This window comes from Pezoporus flaviventris, unplaced genomic scaffold (genome assembly GCF_033815535.1).
Source record: "Pezoporus flaviventris isolate CSIRO_AGI_PZ_B2104156 unplaced genomic scaffold, CSIRO_AGI_Pfla_v1 ptg000002l, whole genome shotgun sequence".
In the NCBI taxonomy this organism is placed as follows: domain Eukaryota; kingdom Metazoa; phylum Chordata; class Aves; order Psittaciformes; family Psittacidae; genus Pezoporus; species Pezoporus flaviventris.
In genome coordinates this window covers 61,121,194-61,141,922 of record NW_026892550.1, presented here as the reverse complement: position 1 = coordinate 61,141,922, position 20,729 = coordinate 61,121,194, and the positions used below count along the sequence as shown (strand labels likewise).

The 20,729-nt window shown below is 37.0% G+C and overlaps 1 protein-coding gene across 1 annotated transcript in view; it reads left to right on the top strand.

Moving 5' to 3' along the window:
• Window positions 1-14,941, top strand: part of EDNRA (endothelin receptor type A) — a 33,475-nt gene extending 18,534 nt beyond the window's left edge. Inside the window, exons 4-8 of the mRNA XM_061441104.1 lie at window positions 5,047-5,245; window positions 8,871-9,023; window positions 11,107-11,240; window positions 11,630-11,738; window positions 13,017-14,941. Of these exons, the coding sequence (XP_061297088.1) occupies window positions 5,047-5,245; window positions 8,871-9,023; window positions 11,107-11,240; window positions 11,630-11,738; window positions 13,017-13,157 (736 nt within the window). The 3' untranslated portion in view covers window positions 13,158-14,941. The remainder of the gene's footprint in view (window positions 1-5,046; window positions 5,246-8,870; window positions 9,024-11,106; window positions 11,241-11,629; window positions 11,739-13,016) is intronic.
• The last annotated feature ends 5,788 nt before the right edge of the window (window positions 14,942-20,729 follow it).

Below are 20,729 nucleotides of genomic sequence, written 5' to 3'. Positions count from 1 at the left end.
TTCTCCGCAGGGCTGCTCTGAATCTCTTCTCTGCCCAACCTGTAGCTGTGCCTGGGATTGCTCCAACCCAGGTGTAGGACCTTGCACTTGGCATGGTTAAACTTCATGAGGTTGGCATCAGCCCACCTCACAAGTGTGTCAAGGTCCCTCTGGATGGCATTCCTTCCCTCCAGGGTATCAACCAAACCACACAGCTTGGTGTCATCGGCAAACTTGCTGAGGGCGCACTCAATCCCACTGTCCATGTCAGCGACAAAGATGTTAAACAAGACCAGTCCCAACACCGATCCCTGAGGGACACCACTCATTACTGGTCTCCAGCCGGACATTGAGCCATTGACCACAACTCTGTGTGCAGCCATCCAGCCAGTTCTTTATCCACCGAGTGGTCCACCTATCAAATCGATGTCTCTCCAATTTAGAGACAAGGATGTTGTGTGGGACAGTGTCGAATGCTTTGTACAAGTCCAGGTAGATGACATCAACTGCTCTACCCCTGTCCATCAGTTCTGTAGCCCCATCACAGAAGGCCACCCAATTAGTGAAGCCATGCCGGCTGTCACCAAGCACCTTGTTGTTTTTCATGTGCCTTAGCATGCCTTCCAGGAGAATCTGCTCCAAGATTTTGCCAGGCACAGAGGTGAGACTGACTGGTCTGTGGTTCCCTGGGTCATCCATTTTCCCCTTCTTGAAAATGGGGGTTATATTTCCCTTTTTCCAGTCATCAGGAACTTCACCTGACTGCTCTGATTTTTCAAATATGATGGCCAGTGGCTTAGCAACTTCATTCGCCAGCTCCTTCAGGACCCACGGATGGATCTCATCAGGTCCCATGGACTTATGTACGTTCAGGTTCTTAAGATGGTCTCGAACCAGATCCTCTCCTACAGTGGGCCTAGGGTCTTCATTCTCACAATCCCTATGTCTGCCTTCCAAGACTTGGGTGGTGCAGTCAGAGCCTTTGCCAGTGAAGACCGAGGCAAAGAAGTCATTAAGAACCTCAGCCTTCCCCAAATCCAGGGTAGTCAGTTCTCCCAAGAGCTTCCGGAGGGGGCCTACATTGTCCCTAGTCTTTTTTTTATTCACTATGTACCTATAGAATCCCTTCCTGTTATCCTTAACGTCCCTAGCCAAGTTTAATTCTATCTGGGCCTTAGCTTTCCTAATCTGGTCCCTAGCTTTCTGGACAACATCTCTGTCCTTAATTACATCTCTTATCTTTTCTATATTGCTTTTCCCTCTTATAAAGTGCCAATGATACTTGCAGAACAGACATATGTTATACTACTGATCCATTTGAACAACTAATTTTCTGATGCAGTCAAAACGAATAGGAAACAAAAGCACCTATTCTTACGGACAGCAGGCATGGAGGATTGACAGTCCACAGACAAGCTGTAGCCCATAATTTAATTTTCATACACTGTTTGATTTCACTTCATAAGGTCCAAAATAAATTTTCTTTTTTAATTCTGATTAGATACCACTATGGTGAAATTCAACCTAACTGTTCCAGAAACTAATTTGGGCCACAGCAAAAACCACAACCATTCTGCACTAATGCTGTAAGTCTAACTAGAGTTCTAGAATTACTCTTTACCAAAGAATAATGAAATCATGGAGAGGGTATAGAAAAGCATTAGAAATGATTCAGTGGCCTTGCATATCTCAATTTTTTGCTTATCAAATGATACTTTAAAAGCTAATTAAATATAATATCCAAGTACTGAAATACAGATGGTGTAACAGATATCCATGGGGTCTTTAGCTTAGCAAAGAAAGATATAATAAGAACACATAGAATGATGCTTCAGCCAGACAAATTTGAAATGAAAGTAAGGTACACATTTTTAACAATGAGAGTGATTAACCATAAGAAGAAACCACCAGGGAAGTGTGAGGGTGTCCTGCTCTCAGATCCAGAGAGGATGTCCTTCTGAAAGAAATGCTTTAAGCAAGTTATAAATAGATAGGAGTACAAAATATTTAATTGTATGTATGTGTACTTCATGACGAAATGATCCCCTGTACATACCTTGCATCTCCAAATATAAGTAGAATGAGGGACTGCAGTTTATGAAAAGCAAGTTGGAATACACAGCTAAGAACAGAAGAGGGAGAAGAAGAAAACGAGAGAGTAACTGAAGGGCACAATATAATAGAATTGACAGCACATGCATCAACAGCAGAAAGTGAAAAGGAGATAGAGAAGAGAATCATAGAATGGTTTGGGTTTGAAGGGACCTTAAAGATCATCTACTTCCAAACCCCTTCCATGGGCAGCGACACCTTCCACTGATGAGGTTGCTCAAAGCAACCCGTCCAACCTGATCAAACCATTAAACAGAGAAAAGGAAATTATCTGGAAAAGAACTGAATATTTTAACCAAGGTTGGAGACAAAAGGGAAACAAAGAGCAAACAGTAAAACAAAACACACACACAGAAATTTTAGATTGGGAAATTTTAATTGCAATGCATGATGCTTGTATTTTATGTCAGTTCCCTGGCAAACATACTGTATTTTCTAAGTATGAGGGAAATAAACCCTTCAGTATTTCCCACTCTTAATTATGGGAGGTTTGCAGCTAGACAAAGATCCTATATTTTACATAACTCATAGAACACCCACCTGAAAAATTATACTACCACTGTCTTTCAAATCACTCTTAGAGCGGTGAATAAAGAGACTAAGTAATTGTAGGTTAATATGCATTCAGCAAATTTTGCTCTAATTACTGAGCTTCTTATGCTTTAGCTGAAACCATTCATAAAATTCTTCAGCCAATAATTTCTTATCTGATAGTTACTTGAATTGTGAGCTGAATAAAGGGCTAATAAAATACACACAGGACCCAAATCCTTACTGCTGTGCATACTGATCTTTTCATGTGCAAACCAGCTGTAACCCAGAAATGCAAGAAAGGAGAGAAATGGATTCACAATTTACAAGCCATTGTTGTCAGTTACATAGTTACACAGGTGACACAACACAATCTACATTTTTTACTTGAAAAATATCTAGTCTACAGGCTCCTATTCGGTAAGAACGTCACTCAGTCAAGGATGAGATTGTACCCTGTGTCTTGTGCAGCTGATGGGACCAATTGTAAAATTGCCAGGCAGTAGAAAGTAAACTTCAAATTCATTGTTAAGTTTGCAAAGTTCACAAATATTTGTATGAAAGGTTATGTTTCTATGAATATTCCATCTAGACATTAAAGCCGAAATTTGATATTTGGTAAAATGAAGTATGTGAAGATTATAAATTATTTAAAATTAAATTTGAATTTTAATATTTATAAATATGTGTGAGAAGATACAATGCTGAACATTACTTTCTCAATTATCTCAGCATAATTTATTTGTTTTGATGCTATCAGAATTCCAGTCTTGTAGACCTCTTTCCCACGAGTGAACCATTGCCTCCCTCCTTTTTGATATTCTTTGAAGATAAGGATGCTTTTAGAAGATTATTTTATTTTTAATCTGGAGTCGAAAATGTAGTTTGCTTTAGTATGTTCAAAATCTTCATATATACATACAGTACAGTGATGTACTGAGAATATGTCCACAGTACACCTGTGACATGGTTCCTTACAATTTATAATTGCCTCAGTGACTTCTTATTCTGACATGTTTTAAAGCAGACAGGCAACCTTTCTTGATTTTTTTTTTCTCCTCAACTTAAGAAGATTATTCGATGAATGGATGTCATGATATATCCATGGAACACTGTAATTGCAAATGGGAAGGTGCTATCATTTGGGGGAAGTAAAATAAGCATTTTAGAAACTGATTCATCACTAGTGACAGAAAGTTCTCCAGCATGCATGTGAGATAATTACAGGGTCAAAAATATTTGTCCTTTCTATCATTTTTAGATAGCAGTGTCTTTGCTAAATTGTTGGAAATGCTAAGCAACTCAATCACTGCAGTTATTGCTAGACAGCAGTTATGCCTGCTACTGAAAATGTTATTTATGGACTGGTTTGTACTTTGTGTTGTATACCAATCAGTCTTCTCCAGACAATTTTTGAATCTTTTGACAAGAGTTGACAAAGAGGTTGAGGTCTCAAAGCTAATAAATTTCTACAAGTTCCATGAAAACTGGCAGACAAGTAGTTCTTGTTTCCTGAAAGGGGGAAAGGCTGCAGCATGGTAACGAGAATACTCCAGCACTGAAGGGTCAGAGAAGATAAACAGAGGAAAAAGAAAAGAGAGAAATGTATGGGCTGTATTTGAAACTTCTTTAAGTGTTCCCACCTTTTATCAAGATTACAGTTATGAGATGCATACATATAGGAAAGCAGATTTAAAGAATTCCACTTTTTCACAAAGAAACTTGCTATCTAAGGGATAAAGTAGTGGGAAAATATGTTGAGTTTGCCATCTACAGAATTCTTAGCTGTTCACTTCAGTTTCTTATCAGAAAGATGATGCAGAGGCTGAGACAGCTGTCAGTCCTAACTAGCACTCAGTTGTAGTCTAATAGAAATACAGAATGTGCTACATAAAACCAGTATATTTAAGATTGAAGTGTAAATAGAACAAATGCATTTTCATTTCATGAAGAGTATTTTCACAGTATTCATTGCACGGAAGCTGACAACTTCATTCTAGATAGCACTGCTGTTACAGCTGAGGTAGCTGAAGGAGATAGCTGGTTTGTATATATTAGAATGAGTTACGTGCCTGGAAGCTTGTTTTCTTTTATTACGTCAGTTGATCTAGTAAAAGATATAATCTGTCTTCAGAAACCTTGCCTACTTTAATTAGAAATCATTAGTATAGTCCGCATAGAAGAATTCCATGGAATCCTGTGCAGAACAGTTGCAGCTGTCTCTCTGCCATCCCCCCCTTGATGTGCTCTGCTGTGTCCTACGTGGCTTGATAGCTGGCAGAGCCCCTGGAACAGCCAGAAAAAATAAGCAATACAAGTCTAAGATGTCAGCTTTAGGATTTTACTTAATATATAAAATTAAACCCAGATCTTTGAATTTAAAGAAGAAACTGAATGTTGGAAACTTACGCCTGTGTCTTTCAGGTATAGAGCAGTTGCGTCCTGGAGCCGTGTTCAGGGAATTGGAATCCCTATGATCACTGCTATTGAAATCTTTTCCATTTGGCTTCTGTCCTTCATACTGGCTATACCAGAAGCAATTGGTTTTGCTGTGGTACCTTTCAGATACAAGGATGAAGGTTATGTTACCTGCATGCTGAACCCTACAAATAGTTTTATGTTGGTAAGTAACATTCATTCTTATTGTTTTGGAATCCAGAGTGTATAGGTTAGATATTGGATTATAATATACTTTGTTCATCCATTAAAGTACAAAATGTATTCTAATGTATATTGGTGAAAAGAGGATCCTTCCATTACAGTGACCTGATTTTCAGCTAGAGATCTTAAATGGGACTTTACAACATATTCATTTCCTCACTACTGAGGATTCTTAATACAGAATTTTGCAATGCAGGCCTGCTTAAAGTACAGTCAAGAGATGTACCATGGTAGACAGTGCCTTGGAAAGTATTGTTTCCAGGTAAAGCACCTTGGAGCCTGTAAATGTCAAACTCCATGTTTTACCATGATTAGTCATCCTTTTGCATGCAGTAACCGGCTCTTTTGGCAGACAAAGGAAAGGGTGGGGCCATCCTCTAGCATAACTCTTCCTGTTCTATATGCACTTACAAAATCAAACAGAGAATAATCCTTTTATTTACAAATAATTATAGCTACAAATCTGTCAGACTCACATCTCCAACCTAGGTAGCTTGGGCACCGCTAGCTGTCATCTAGATAGAACAACTCAAGAGCAAGAGAAGTACCTGAGAAACACCAGGCTTCTTTGGCACACTTTATAGCCTTCATAGTGCTACTGCCACTTACCAGTTGCCAGTACCCACATTAGCTTGTTCAAAGGAATTTAGGTGAGTAGTCACTACAGAATTAATGTATCTTTACTGCATAAGGGGATAGTGATTTTCCTCCTGACCTTACACTGAGAAAACAGGAAAGTGGTATCTTAGTTTTTCCTTTGTGAGCCCAAAGAAGAGCCAGCCACCTTTCACCCAGTAATAAAGAAAAGTAATATTCTGTTTTGTTTCAGAGAAGGCAAGAAGTGCAAATTCTTTAGTTTTGAGGGAAACTCCCTCTTTTTTTGAGTGCCTAGCACTTCTCCTTTTACTGGGCTAGGATAGGGAAGGATAGGGCAAAATGGAAGCAGGAAATTTAGAAAGTAGAAAGTATGGATGGTGTTTTCCAGAGAAACATCTCAGACTTTGCTAGGGTTACACAGACTGCAGGGACAGCAAAAACATCAAGAGAAAATTGCAAGAGAAAACAAAAAGAATTCCCTAATGGAAATAATTAATGCAGACAGAGATAGAGTGGAGTTGCCCAGAACTTCCTATATCTTTGTTTCTAAACTCTTCAGACTATATGACTGTAGATACTTTAGTTCCAAGAATATGATTTATGAAATGCATACTGCATCAAATTTTCTTTTTGTAATGCTGTTTTCTCTCTACAAATGTGCCTGGACAATCTTTACTTCTTCTCTCTCTAATAAAAAATAATTTTCTCTTCTCTCTTCTCCAAAACTCTACAGTTCAGGTCTCCCATAGGCATACTAACTTTAATTATTGTTCTATTCTTAATGTGGTAAGTAGAATAGCTTGTTTTGTTCTATTAGCAATAATTAGTATCTTATTTTCTCAGTATAATTCAAAAGCTCCCAATCTCCCCATACCAGTTTGCTTTTCAAGGAAACAAACCAACAACTATGTCCAAGCTGAGAGTAAATGTTGGATGGGTCGGTCGAAACAGAGTGTCGCATTTCAAGGCATTGCAAGCAAGTGCAATCAGAACATTAAAATGGAAATTTCACTTTAACCTTAACTATAGTATTTACTACCACAAACACCACAATAAAAAATTGCTAAACTTTGGGAAGGATTTATGATTAACTTCTTTTTGTTTAATAGGAGCTTTATTCATGTTTAGAGCTATCCTTGAAAGACTTAAAAGATTCATGCTAGACCACGATTCCCAAGAGGCTGAGCACACTAGGAAACTTGTTTAAAATGCACATTTCCTGTAGAAAATCAGTTCCATGTGGGCTTTCAAGACAAACAAAAGAATGTCTACTTCTCATAAATCAACCCAATTTCATGCTTTGATGTAAGCTTTGTGAAACTCAGATTCCACAATTAATCATTTACAGACATTTTCATGTAGGTTTTATACACAGTATGCATTTTGTTGTGCTGCCCAACCAACATGATTCTAGGCTGACTTGGAGAAATCTGCCATGGAAAAGATAATTGTCTCCATGTATTTGTAATCCTTTTCTCTGCAGAAGGAGTTGTAATTAGATTTCCCCTCAGTACAAACTCTTCAAATATGAGGCATATTGTTTTCTGGTTTTCTCCTGGCAGAATCACTGTTCCCACTGGGGAAAATTCTGCCCCCAAGGAGAGTGCAACTATGCAGCAAACTGTAGCCCCTCCTCACACAGGGATGAGGCTAATGAGAAGGAGGAAACAAGCTAATCAAGACAATTCAGAATGTCCTGTGAGGTGGGGTTTTGGACTAGATACCAGCAGCATACTCTAAATTAGCAAGCTCTGTAAGCGGCTAACTTTGTGGAGGCAGAGGGAAAAAAATCAAAAGCCTTCCCTTTTTCTTAGCAAGTCAACTTTCTTGTGTAACTACAGCAGATTTAAAAATTAACATTATTAAATATTAGCCTGTTAACTGTACCCACATTTTTAATCCTTCAGAGTACCATTCAGCTTTAAATGTAAACAACATGTCAAAAGCTTGGGTTTTACAGACAGGATTCATATAATCCTCAGCTACTAGCATTTTGACATTTGGTGTGGGAACAGTGATGTACAAGAGCACATCCGCTAGGAATAAACAAGCTAGGGGAAAGAGTATGAGAAAGAAGGTTCCCTTTTACACACATCCGTCTCAGTGACTAATAACATTGAGACAGGAAGTATTTAAAATGTCGTATTTCAGTGCACACTCTGGCCAAGCATAAAAGTTAAAACCCAAGACACAATATTTTCTCAAGTCTGAAAATATAATCATTTACAGGAAGAGTAATTTAAATGTTTCATTAAATGTAGTATTTCCTATAATACATAAATATACTAACTTGAACCACATCTTAAATCACAGCTAACACTTCAAATTACACAGCAAGTACTGCTACTTTATCAAGTCCCCTGGTGTCCTGTCACAAAGGGCAAATGGTATGCATGGCAGGAAAAGGGTTAAAAGTAACTGTACTACTAGAAGCCACCCCATCCTAAGCGTCGCATATATCAGACAACACTTACGAAGTGGCTCCTGTCTGCTCAGTACATAAGCAAACCAACTACCAATCTTTTCACTGATAACAAAAGGTGATTAAACCTACAAGACATTTTGAATTTTCCTTTTTTGGAATCAGGACAGAAGCCATAGAGGTAGATGGCATTTCCTGAGACAGGCTTTTAGTAAGATTTGTTATCTCAAACTGACACTTAATGTTTTGGCATGTCTTTTTCATGAAACTGGATTCATGAAACTGGGGTGTAAATGTTCAGAAAATATAAACAAAATTAATGCCAACCTATTACAGATTGCAACAAAGGTTGCAAGGCAGGCTATCTGTGAGGTAAAAAAAAAGTTTACACTGCCACAATTCCCAGTTGTTGTTAGTTCAAAAGAGATTGACAGTAAGAAATGTTACATAATTTGTGGTGTTTACCAATAGATCAGCATACCTACTGTCACTCTTTCCAAGACCTTTCTGTGGTACTTTCCATTGAATCATAAGAAAATATCTTCTCTTTTCTTTACCTTATCTACAGTTCTACAAAGATGCAAAGGATTGGTGGCTGTTTGGTTTCTATTTCTGCATGCCGCTGGCATGTACTGCCATCTTTTATACACTAATGACTTGTGAAATGTTAAACAGAAGAAACAGCAACTTGAGAATTGCTCTCAGTGAACACCTTAAGCAGGTAAGTATCAGGGACGCCAATGTTTTAAAACACTTTTCTCCCTTTGGGTTAGCCTAGAAATGGTTCAAAGTGAATTTGAATACAGTAAATTACAGAAAGTGAGGATGTAGGTTATTTCTGAAGTTAAGGTATTTATTTAAATCCCAGAATACAAGACTAAATCATAGCATACGGAAGTACCGCAGACCACACACTTGGGAAACTAGCCAGTTTCTTTTCTTAAGAATGTATGACAGTTGTGCTCTCCTGCACTTTAACCTCAAATCACTACTGGCTAAACGCTTTGAAATCTAGCTACAAAGACTTGCCAAAAAAAGATGTTTCTTTTTATTCAAAAAGATATGATTCCATGGGTCCTCCCTACTTTTTTCACACTTTGATATGCAAGTTTAGTTTCATATAAAAAGCAATTGTTGAATAACCTGGTTTAAAACAAAGTGGATTTTTTTTTCAGGGTTATTGCATTGTTGCAGTACCACTGCTGTAGCCGTTTGTACAGAGCAACAGAATAGTACAAGCAAATGATCATAAAGTGAAGTCACTCACAGAACCATCAGATCTCACTCACTTTGCTGTTTTTGCAACACTGATGTTTAATTCTGAACTGAAATTTTAAAACAATCTGTAGCTTTTCCCCTGTGTTAATGTCAGCCCTTCAAATGCCACTCTTTATTTCACATTCCACATGTGAACTCCTGAAGTAGTTCCCTCAGTAGCGGAGTGAGGTTTCTGCACTGCTGGTTCATTCCAGATCAGGGAAGATGGGAAAATCCTCCCCTCATAGGGCCCCAGGGCCTCCACCACAGTCTGTCCGAGGGCCACACACAAGCTACTCCACCCATTAGAACTAGAATGGTATGTACAGGGTGGGTGGCGGAATCCACCCTCCAGCTTTCCCATACTGACCTGCAGAGCCCATCAAGCTACTCAGAGTGTATGCCACATTTTACCAATGTTTGTCTCTTTAACTATCACCTTTTTCCCTTCTTCCTTCCTTCCTTACCTACAGCCTTGTCCACATTAATGTCCAGTCACAATCGTTTTCATATTTTGGTAAAAATGGCTATTACAAGAAAAAAGAAACAAACAGTCATATTCAACTCCTAACACAGCTTACTGTAATCACACATTTGACTCTTAAGATTTTTAATGACAAAGCCTTGTGATGCTTATTATTGTTACATTATAGTGGCAGTTTTGGAAGTGGCATTCTTACTCCTTCATATGCTTCTCCTTATCAAATCCATGCCTACCAAACACCACTGGTATGCATTGTCAGAAACCCACCAAAACATCTGTAAATCTCTACAGCCATATAAAATACCCATTAAATTGAAATTATTTCCTAAGTATTATGAGATTAAGTTGTAAAACAGACATTTTTGAAATTTTGTTTGTAGAGGAACTACGTACTTAAGAACATCCAGATCACATAGCAATGATCACATAGGAAAATTAATATATTGTGCAGTATCCCTTTATGTAACATGATGCATACTAAATGCTAAATAATACATTGGGGAGAATTTGACATCCTGACTAGGTATGTGGTTCAATGGAACTTTTATTGCCAATTGATATAGATGCCTTGAATTTACAGATTGCCCCACAACAAGAATTAGGTGCAAGGGGTTTATCAAGCAGGTGTGATCTCAGTTTCCCTCATATATGAAAAAGTATTCTTGCCGATTATGCATGTTTCTGAAGGAAGAAGTTTATCTGAGGGGTTGCCAGAAAACTAATCCAGTGTAGAAGAATGGGAAAGGCTGGGGAAGTAACCAAGTTAATCAAGAAAATCAAGGATTTTCCTTGGCTAATATTGACAATGTCCTGGCAATAACCTGTGTGCTCCAGCTGCTCTGGTCTCAATGGTGAGCAGGTTCTATTGAGGATGACCAGAATTAAGAACATGACAAGCCCCAGAAAAAAAAACAGTTAAGGGACATCAGGTAGTCTGGAAGCTGCACTTTGGGAATCTTTGCATGCTTTATTTAGATTACTTACTTTGCTGCCAACATCACTATACTACATTCACCTACCAATATGAATTAGGTACTCAGTCATAAATACTTTCTTTTTCTAGCGTCGAGAAGTTGCAAAAACCGTTTTCTGTTTAGTAGTGATTTTTGCTCTTTGCTGGTTCCCTCTCCACTTGAGCCGAATTTTGAAGAAAATGGTATACAATGAAAAAGACCCCGGCAGATGTGAACTGCTCAGGTACTTAATTTTCTATGCCCATCTATTGTTTATACTGAAAAAAATACAATGCTGCACACTTGGAGTTTATGTGAGAAATGTCATTGTGCATGCAACTGGTGTTAGAAGAGCAAACACTTTATTCTTTTTCAGCTGCATCCAGTTTCAGGGGTTTCAGTTTTAATAGGGTAGCATAATTTCAATAAATGTTGTCTGTTACCATTGTAATCACTGTCCTCTGGCTTTTGTGAATTTCTGTGAGACAGGTTATTATAGACCTGGCATGGTACAAGATTGGATTGAGGGAGTTAGGTAAAAGAGAATTAGTTTCTCTGACAGAAGAGATCATAACCACAAAAAGCACAGTATATGAACAGTTTAAATGTTTGGCTTTCTCTTTTGTTGCTTAGTTTCTTGCTACCATTGGATTATATCAGCATCAACCTGGCAACCATGAACTCTTGCATAAACCCAATAGCTCTGTATTTTGTGAGCAAGAAGTTTAAAAACTGTTTCCAGGTAAGATATTCTTGATAAGATTGTACATCCAGTTAATGAACTGTATTAAGTCACTTACTTATTATCTATTTTAGCCACTGGGAGAAGAGGCAAGCAAAGGAATGAAGGATTATAAATTGCTTAGTTTACCAACTAGCAGCTCACGTAACATACCAAACTGAAAACAGAACTAGCCACTTTATCTGAAATATTAAGCCAGTAAATAAGTTTGACACAGTCCTCATATGTAAACATATAGACTGATACAGACATGCTTTTGTAAGTGCTATTTATCTGCATGTGACATGTTCATGAAATAGAATTTAGCTGATTACATGATTCCCACTCAAGATGAAGACAGCACATACAGAGGACACCATGATGCTTGCAGTTAAACAATCTGAAACAACTAAAATTTTCAGGCTTGAATACTAAAACAGGCACCTGAGTTGATTTTGGCAGTTTAATAGTCATTATGGCTTTTTTTCCAGCTCCTACACATGAAAACATATTTTAAGGCTAAAAGAATTTCCTTGTGACAATGTGCCTATGCAAGTCCCCATTCACCTAATAAAGGCAATACAGAAATAAAGAAAATGAGAGTATATAATGGTAAATAAAGTAACGGAAAACAAAGATTGAGATAGCTTTATCTGAAAAGAAAACCAAACACAACAGAACTGTACCACTAAACTTTTAGTCTGCAAATAGCCAACTCAAGCTACTGAAAAAAAATATAATAAATTATTAGAATCGGGAGTAACTGTTTGACTGTAGCCTGCTCTGGCTTGCAAACTATTCTAACACGATAAATAAGAAGTCAGCTCTGCTTTTTAGAGTCCCCTACTTCATTTGGGAACTATGGAGAAGATAATATATCTGAACTTGTCTTCAGGTGAGAGGGAGAAGTAACAGTGGATACTACCAGGCTGCTTTTCATATCATTACTTCATTCTTCCCATTTGTCCTTCCAAATAATATTACTATCCAACAACTCTACTTAAAGAATTTTCAGTTATTATTTAATTCTTCTCAGCTTCTCATCATAGCTTACTCTTTCCCTTCTAGTATCAAGATCATTAATTCAGGCAATCTTTCCACAGACCAGGCCTAATTTGCTGCATTTATTATGTTGAATAACAAGAATTGTTTGCATCCTAGGATAAAAAATATGCCTGAGTGCAGCTATCACTCCCTTCAGCTAGAATGGTCTGTTCACTTCTGAAAAAAAAATATGGCTGCCAGTCTGCACAGCTGATAGGTTTGTGTTAACCTTTTATCTCTTTTTTTCATTTCCAGTCATGTCTTTGCTGTTGCTGCTCCCAGTCTAAAAGTCTAGTGACCTCAGTGCCCATGAATGGAACAAGTATTCAGTGGAAAAATCAAGAACTAAACAATCACAATACAGATCGAAGCAGCCATAAAGACAGCATAAACTGAAAATTAAGGACTCTTGAGACCACTTCAGAATCAAACAGGAAAAAAAAAAGTCACAACAAAGCTATTTCAAGAGGAAGCCCAGTGACTGTTCCATAATCAGTTCAGACATGTGCACCCTTATACCTAATTCTAGAGGTGACTGAGTAGATTGAGTGACTATAACTGTGATGTTCTGTGAACTGAAAGCCACTGGATGGTAACTCTGTCTCTGAAAAGGATATTGATGTTATTATGACACAAAAAAACGACTACTACACAGTGGTTTGCTCTTCTGAACAAAGCAGGATCTGTCCAGTGCCTGTGATTGGTAACAATACAACCTTTTCACCTGATTGTCACCTAGAATTTATCAGTCTGGAATTTTTCAGAAGATACCATAATGGAATCTGTCTGTGGATATATTTCTTTCTGCCCATTTGTCTTTTAATTTTTATTTGTGCACTGGATGTATGCCATGCACCAGTATGTTTTGCATGTTGTTGTTGTTGTTGTTTTTCAGGTTTATGTTGGAAAATGTTTTGGTCCAAAACGGTATTTTATTTACTTATGTTACAGTGGGTCAGGACATTAGCTGGGCAGTTCGCATTTGTAGCACTTCAGTACTGAAAAATAGGAAGAGAACATTTAAAGTAGCATCACATTTGGCACTTAAGCACAAATTAATACCAAAAAAAAGGAGGTATTAATAATACAGTACTATATGGTGTTATTTATTCTAATGTTCTATACAAAATAAACATAATCTATACCAGCAAAAAGAATGAAAGATGCCCATAAAGGGGCACCTTAAAACGTGTTTTTAATTAACCTACCATGTTAATTCTTAAACTATATGTACCTATTAATCTATTTAGGCTATAGCTGCATTAAATCTCAGTTGAAATGAGTGTCAGTGGAACACAGTGAAACATTAAAGCTGTCCAAAGAGTTCTGAGAATATGGTTAGTATCATAACAACTCTGCACAACACTACTTATACATTGTGAACATGAGGTTGCAGTCATAGTGAGTGCAGAACTGTGGAAGTCTGTAACTGTTGGATGTGGACATTTTGTGCCTTATGCTTACAAAGGTCTTTGCCTTACTCTCACAACATTCAAAGATTTTAATGAGGTTTGATAGTTTACTAGCATTGTTAACCATACAAATGCTATGAATAATATATAGAAAATATTGCTTGCATACACGTAAACTGGTGATTTACATATTATATCCATCCATTATGGCTACATGGCAAGAGATTCCTTGTTTGGCTATAAACATTTTTAATAGGTAGCCTTTCATTGAGTAGTGGAATTAAATAGCGTGGTGTCGTATATAAGAAGCCTCGTGCACAAATCTGCTTGGAAATTTGTAGCATCCGTTGTGCCAGGCTAAGAAGCAGTAATTACAATTCCACAATTTTATAAACATCCAATGCATTTCAAGTGAAAGATACAATCCTGCGTATTTTTATTTATGAGGTCAAAATGCTAGTGCCTACAGTGACTTCTGCTGCACAAGTTTCCCAAATGTTTACATTCACATAGATCTTCTAAAGTGTATTAAAAAAAAAGAGTTATTTAAATTGGTTAATGTATTTTTGTGTGCTTTTGTCTCTGTGACATATATGCATGTATTAATACATACAAATTTCTGTTCATGTGCTATCAACCTAAATACAGTCTTCTGACAGTACTCTGTAGTGCCTAAGAACACGGTATTGAATGAGACTTGGGTGAATTTTGTTCAAAACTTTTCATCCTCAAACTGTATCAAAAATCATAGTAAATGACTAACAATGATTTCCTTTGAGAAGGTCGAATTACTGAGTCTGTTTACATCCTGACACAGTCACTGCTCCTTTGACAGAATCTATTGGGCAGATGATAAAGGTAAAGAGAAAACAGACATGAGGTATGAATTTAAGTTGTAAAGTACCCCTTCTTTTATTTCAAGGCAGGAAAAAAGTTTTATGTGCATTCCCCTCTTCTATTTATCTGACAGATGAACAAAAAATTCACGCTATACCACCAAATCAATAACCTGATTGTTCAGAGATATCTTTTCTGCCTGTCTGCATAAGACAGTGAGCAGTAGAGACAATCTTAGCCAGAAAAATTAGCACTTCCAACTTCTACAAGAAGAAGCCTATACTTGCAAAAGTTTCAGATCCTGAAACAGATCAGTTTTAGGCTTTATCAGCACTGGTGCCAATGACAAGGCATGAGAAGCTAACAGTTTTCTTTCCAGCATTAACACTTCAAGCATCTATTGCTTTCAATCCAGTAGCTGGTTCTGTTATGTGTCAAAGATACATGCACATGCACACACAAAGCATACTTTAAGCCAGTTCAGCCCAGATAGAAAAAACATCTTCCTCCTCCCCAGAGACCTGACTGACCTTAGAGGCAACATTATAAAATATAAAACTTTTAACTAAAGAAAAAGAAAAAAAAAAGGATAAAGTATCTAACAGATGTGAAAGGTGGCTTTTTTAGAATGCTTTTGAACGCTTTTTGGAAGCTTAGTTAGGAATCAAAGCCTGCAAAACTCATTGGTGATCCTTGTTCCACCTCCTCCAGCCGGTGGAAAGAGACAGGGCCTGAACAACAGTGACAAGTGAGGTCCTGGGAGGTCTCACGCTCTATTTTGCCCATGCTTTTTTGTATTTGCACTGGTGGCTGCTGCTCCAACTCAGAAACCTGTCATAAGGGTAAAGGCTGTAATGATATGACAGTTATGGTGAGGGGAAAACTGTTTCTGTAAAATTTACGAAGGTAATTCTAAAATTCTGTCCTATTGTTCCCACGGATAATGGTAAATATTCCTCCCAGTATTGTATCTACCCTCAATTCTGAAAAAGCTGCCTTTCCAAATGAACCAACAAAAGTCTTCCACAATTCTGAAATTCAACCGGTTTTAATTTTAACAGGTTTTCCCGCCAAGTTCTCTGGCATTTCAATTTGTGCATCAAAACTAGTGTAGGTTTAGCTGGGATTTTCCCCTGCTGTTGCACAGAAGCTGCTTTCTGTTTTATATGACAACAACTATCCAAAACAAATACCCTTCCATTCTCCTCTTATATATGCTTGTATGTCTGCTCTTTGCATTCCTCTCAGCTGAAGCAAGCCTAGATTTTGTCTGCAGCTGACAGAATCTCTATTCCACAAGATTCAGATTAATTTCTTAAGACTTTCTGTAACATCTGTTCATCATAATCAAAATCCATTTAACTATCACAATCATCTTTTTGTGGACTTCATAATTACGAATTCTTTCCAGGCCAGTCAGTGTAAAATTTCATTGACTTTGTCCTTTTCCATCCAGTCTCACATCTCTACTTCAAACACTTTGCAGAGTTTTCATTTATTTTAAAATCCAGTTATTCACCTTGTTTTCATTATGCATTTTATTTCAAACTACCTTACAAAACATTTCCTTTTTGGTATATCTTATACTTATGTGCTTCAAAGATACATACTTTTCACTTATATTTGTATTTATTTATTTACATATGAAACTCTGTGCTTGAGACCTGACCTAGCCAGCTCCTGTGCTACAGGAAGAAGTACCTATGCAGTCATTCCTCATAAATCTCACCTGATAGACTTGTTAGCTTAGTTCTGTGAAATGAGGCTTACACAACCCTTGTGTCTGAGTATATTTATTTTTGCTTTCAATAACCGTCAGTTTCAGGTGTTTGCCTGTCTGTCCCTTCATATTTCAAAAACAACTGTAAACCCCCTACCCAATTTCAATAAATTATACAGAACAGAGTTATCCTCATTATAAAGCTCTAGAGAATTTCACAAAAATTGCAGGATACGTAAAGAACAAGATCCTACTTGTGCTCTATGTAGCGAATTGCTGAAATGGAGTTTATATGTACTCCACAAATTCATGTGATAGATGCATGAATATTACAGATGCAGAAAAAGCTTTGATCTGAGCTTGCAACTTGTAAGACACCTGAGAATCAAACCACAACACACAAATTCTTGGAAACCAGGATTTGTAAGTTCCATTGCTTGTGGAATTACTTGCTTTTTTGCTGTTTCTCTTTCATCATTTACGTATTTATCACAATCTTGTTACCATATCATTTGATTCCATGAAGCCTTACGGATTTCAGCTTGTGAGAAAACATGCTACAAATTCAAACGCTGCTGAGTTTGTATGAATGTCCTTGAGACAAAGCATGCATTTTCATTAGAAGAAACACACTTAGACTGCATGCGAACATCACCTTGCAAAATTTCTTCCAGACAATCGGTTGTACAAAGCTTGGCTCAGTGAAGTATTACTAATCTGCACTCCTCACCCTTTCAAAGACCAAATAAAGGCAATTATCTCCAAAACCAGAGTAAAACAAGACACATATAAAGTTTACAGAAGAGAAATAATTCCCAAGTTCCATACGAAAAAAACCAAAACAAAACAACCAACCCAAACCAGGCCTGTTTAAAATGTAGTTCTAAAAGAAACAAAGTTTATCCAAGCTGTGGGAAATGAAGAACTAAATAAAAAAATGTAGGTCATCTCCAGTTTCTCTAAAGGAAGATGAAATGACATCTAGTGTCTCATCTAGAATCAGCTTTTTCCTTGTAGAAACACCATGGCTTCTGAAGTGAACTGTTGAATCACAGTTTTCCAGTATCATTAGTTACAGTAGATTATTACTATGAAGCTCAACATAAGTGTTACAACTGATAAGAAAAAGGAATTTATTTCATTCTTCAGCAGCATTCTGCCCACATTTCTCAGAGTAACTGAGCAGCTGCAAACTGCTCTGAAATCAGTGATTTGGAAGTACTTTGTGCATCTCAGAACAAGGCCTTTTCCTTAGTCTCATGCTGTCTTAGTCCTTGGGAGTAAAAGGACTAAATCCACAAGTTACTGAATCAAGCATCCAAAAAGATTAATGAGAAGCATTTCTAAGCTATCCAAGAGAACATGCATTCTGCTATATATTTTTAAAATAGTGGAAGATTAGAAACCCATCGTTGCTAGACACCACTGTACTGTCCTGTAGACGCACTTCATGTTTATTGAAAACTCTGTGTCTAAAGGTTTTGTCTTTTCCTCTGAAAAATTGTTGCACAGTGGCCCCTTTGGTATTGCCTATGAATAAAGTATACATCCGGATTAGCTTTCTTTCAAATATCCACACAGTATTAACAAAGCAATCATCTCCAGATACACAGCATATTCCAATACAGAAGTACAATTAAATCTTACTACCAGAAAACATTTCAGGGTCAAGTTTTAAGCAGAAAATTCACATAGTCCTCTTGAGACAAATGAATACTACAGTTCAGTACTACTACTAGTGGAAAATATATTGATTCTTTTACAGAAATAAAAAACCACCTCCAAACCAAACAAAATCAAACCAGAACCTATATCACATTTGCTAATTCAACCAGACTTAAAGTAATAATTAAAAGAGTAGATGTTTACATGAATAATGAGAATATCCACAGTTCCATGAGTTGGAATAAAATACTGTAAGGGCCATAAATCTTTACGCTACGATATATAAAGTAGGTCTAAATTGTGGGGTTTAGGAAGACGTAAGTCTCCAATGCAAGATTCCTTGATTTCTCTGCAATATTTCTCTGAGGTAGTAACACCAAGAGACATCTCAGCCTCAGAGGTAATTATAAAGAAAGGGAGATGCCTTTCTGAACATTAATACTGCCTCCTTGCACTGCAAAAAGGCTTTGGCTAATATTTTTTGTAATATGCAGGATCCTCTGGGTTTTCTGTATCACAAATGTGTTGCAACAACTCCAGTGGCAAGGACTTCTCTAAAATCAAAGTATAAAATGTTGAATTATTTCCTTTTTTAGGATCATTTGCATATATGAAATGCTGCTTGCACAGAACTTAAAACACTGGTTGTTCTTCCATAAAAAGTGCATTTATATATAAAACAAAACCCTGATCTTCTTTTTCATTTACATAAAATATTTGAGCCATTTAGAGAGAAAGCAGAATGAAAATACTGTGTATTTAACTATGAGGACTTCCACACCACTGACTGTATACTATGATAACCAAAGATGTGAATAGTCCATTGGGCAATCAAATACTGAAATGCTTTAACATAAAAGTGCTTGTTGAGAAATAGAAATGAAAGAATACATTCACAAACATCAAAATTTGCTTGAATAGTCAATATTCTAGAAAATAAACTAATACAGTAGTAAATTTTAAAATTAGGTTAATTCACGTGATGACAAATACGAAAATTTGGCCTGGATTTACAAATTTGTTCAAGCTTATGTTTGAAATACCACTGGGATAAAGACATGAGGTTAACCTACAAAGAAAAATATTGGCTACAACTTCAGCATGAAAAAACAGCAAAAGAAAGATCAAATTCCCTTCTAAGATTTCAAAATTTTCAGACTAGAAGTGGTCTTGTATATGAACTGTATCCCAGTTCTGTGTTTTGTAATTTATGTTCCAGTGAAGGACTTTTACACATTTTATCAATTTTGGTTTATTTTTTATAATCTGCATGGAAAATATGAAAATGGCATCAAGATTTAGCCAGTCTAGATTTATTTGCCTGAGATTATAATTTGCTCACACAAGAATTAAATGCACTTACACTGATTGAAATAATAAAAAAATAAAGAAGGATGTTATTTTATTTGCCATCTGAAGTATTATCTCAATCGAAGTTAAAACCAGCCACTAAAGTAATTTTGAGTTTCAAGCAGTAACCTGGGATAAAATGCTGAACCTACTGAAATAAATTATAAAGTTGCCAGTGACTTCAGTACACATGGGATTGTAGTCAGAATCTATGGCGGATCCCCATCAGCATGGTAACTATGTACATGGTAACAGCTAAGCAGAACAGAAGAAGAGAAAGATTCTGTGGGGCTTGCATGAATAATTGCAAAATTATCATCTCATATGCTCAGGTGGGAAAAGAAGATATGGCACATTTTCCCTCCCATAAGATCAGCTTAGTAGAAAAGTCAGGAGTAACAGGGTTCTACTTTCACACCACTCCACCAAGAGAGACAGGTGGCCAGGACAGGAGAATAGGAAGATTGTCTGCTTGCAAGGCACGATCCTCACTATAAGATATTGATATTCTGAAAATCCAGATTTTTGTCCTCATCCTGGCCTCACTTCAAGATGTTACTCTTACTTATTCAAGTTCTTGCACAGGTATCAATAGAATAATGTATGTCAACACACTTACTGCATGTGTTCTCTTCACTATTTGGGCGGGTACGGGAATACCTGAATGTTAGACATCCCTTACGTGCCTACTGCAATTATGCAGATCAGTTTTCCTGAAACAAGTCTGGTCTACACTGAAATCAATGTGGACATATTATAGCATGAGTATATATCTGTCACAAATATAGCAATTCTATGTCAGAGGAAACACAGGATCAATATTCACTACTGAAGGGGATGTAGCATGCTCTATTCCTGAAGAAATTGATATATACAAGAGAAAAGTATCTTTGTGGGGGTTTATGCTGCTGAGTCAAACTGAAAACCCTTACAACTTTCCTAATGTACAGACCTCTGGGGTCTGCCTCTTTTCAGAAAAATACA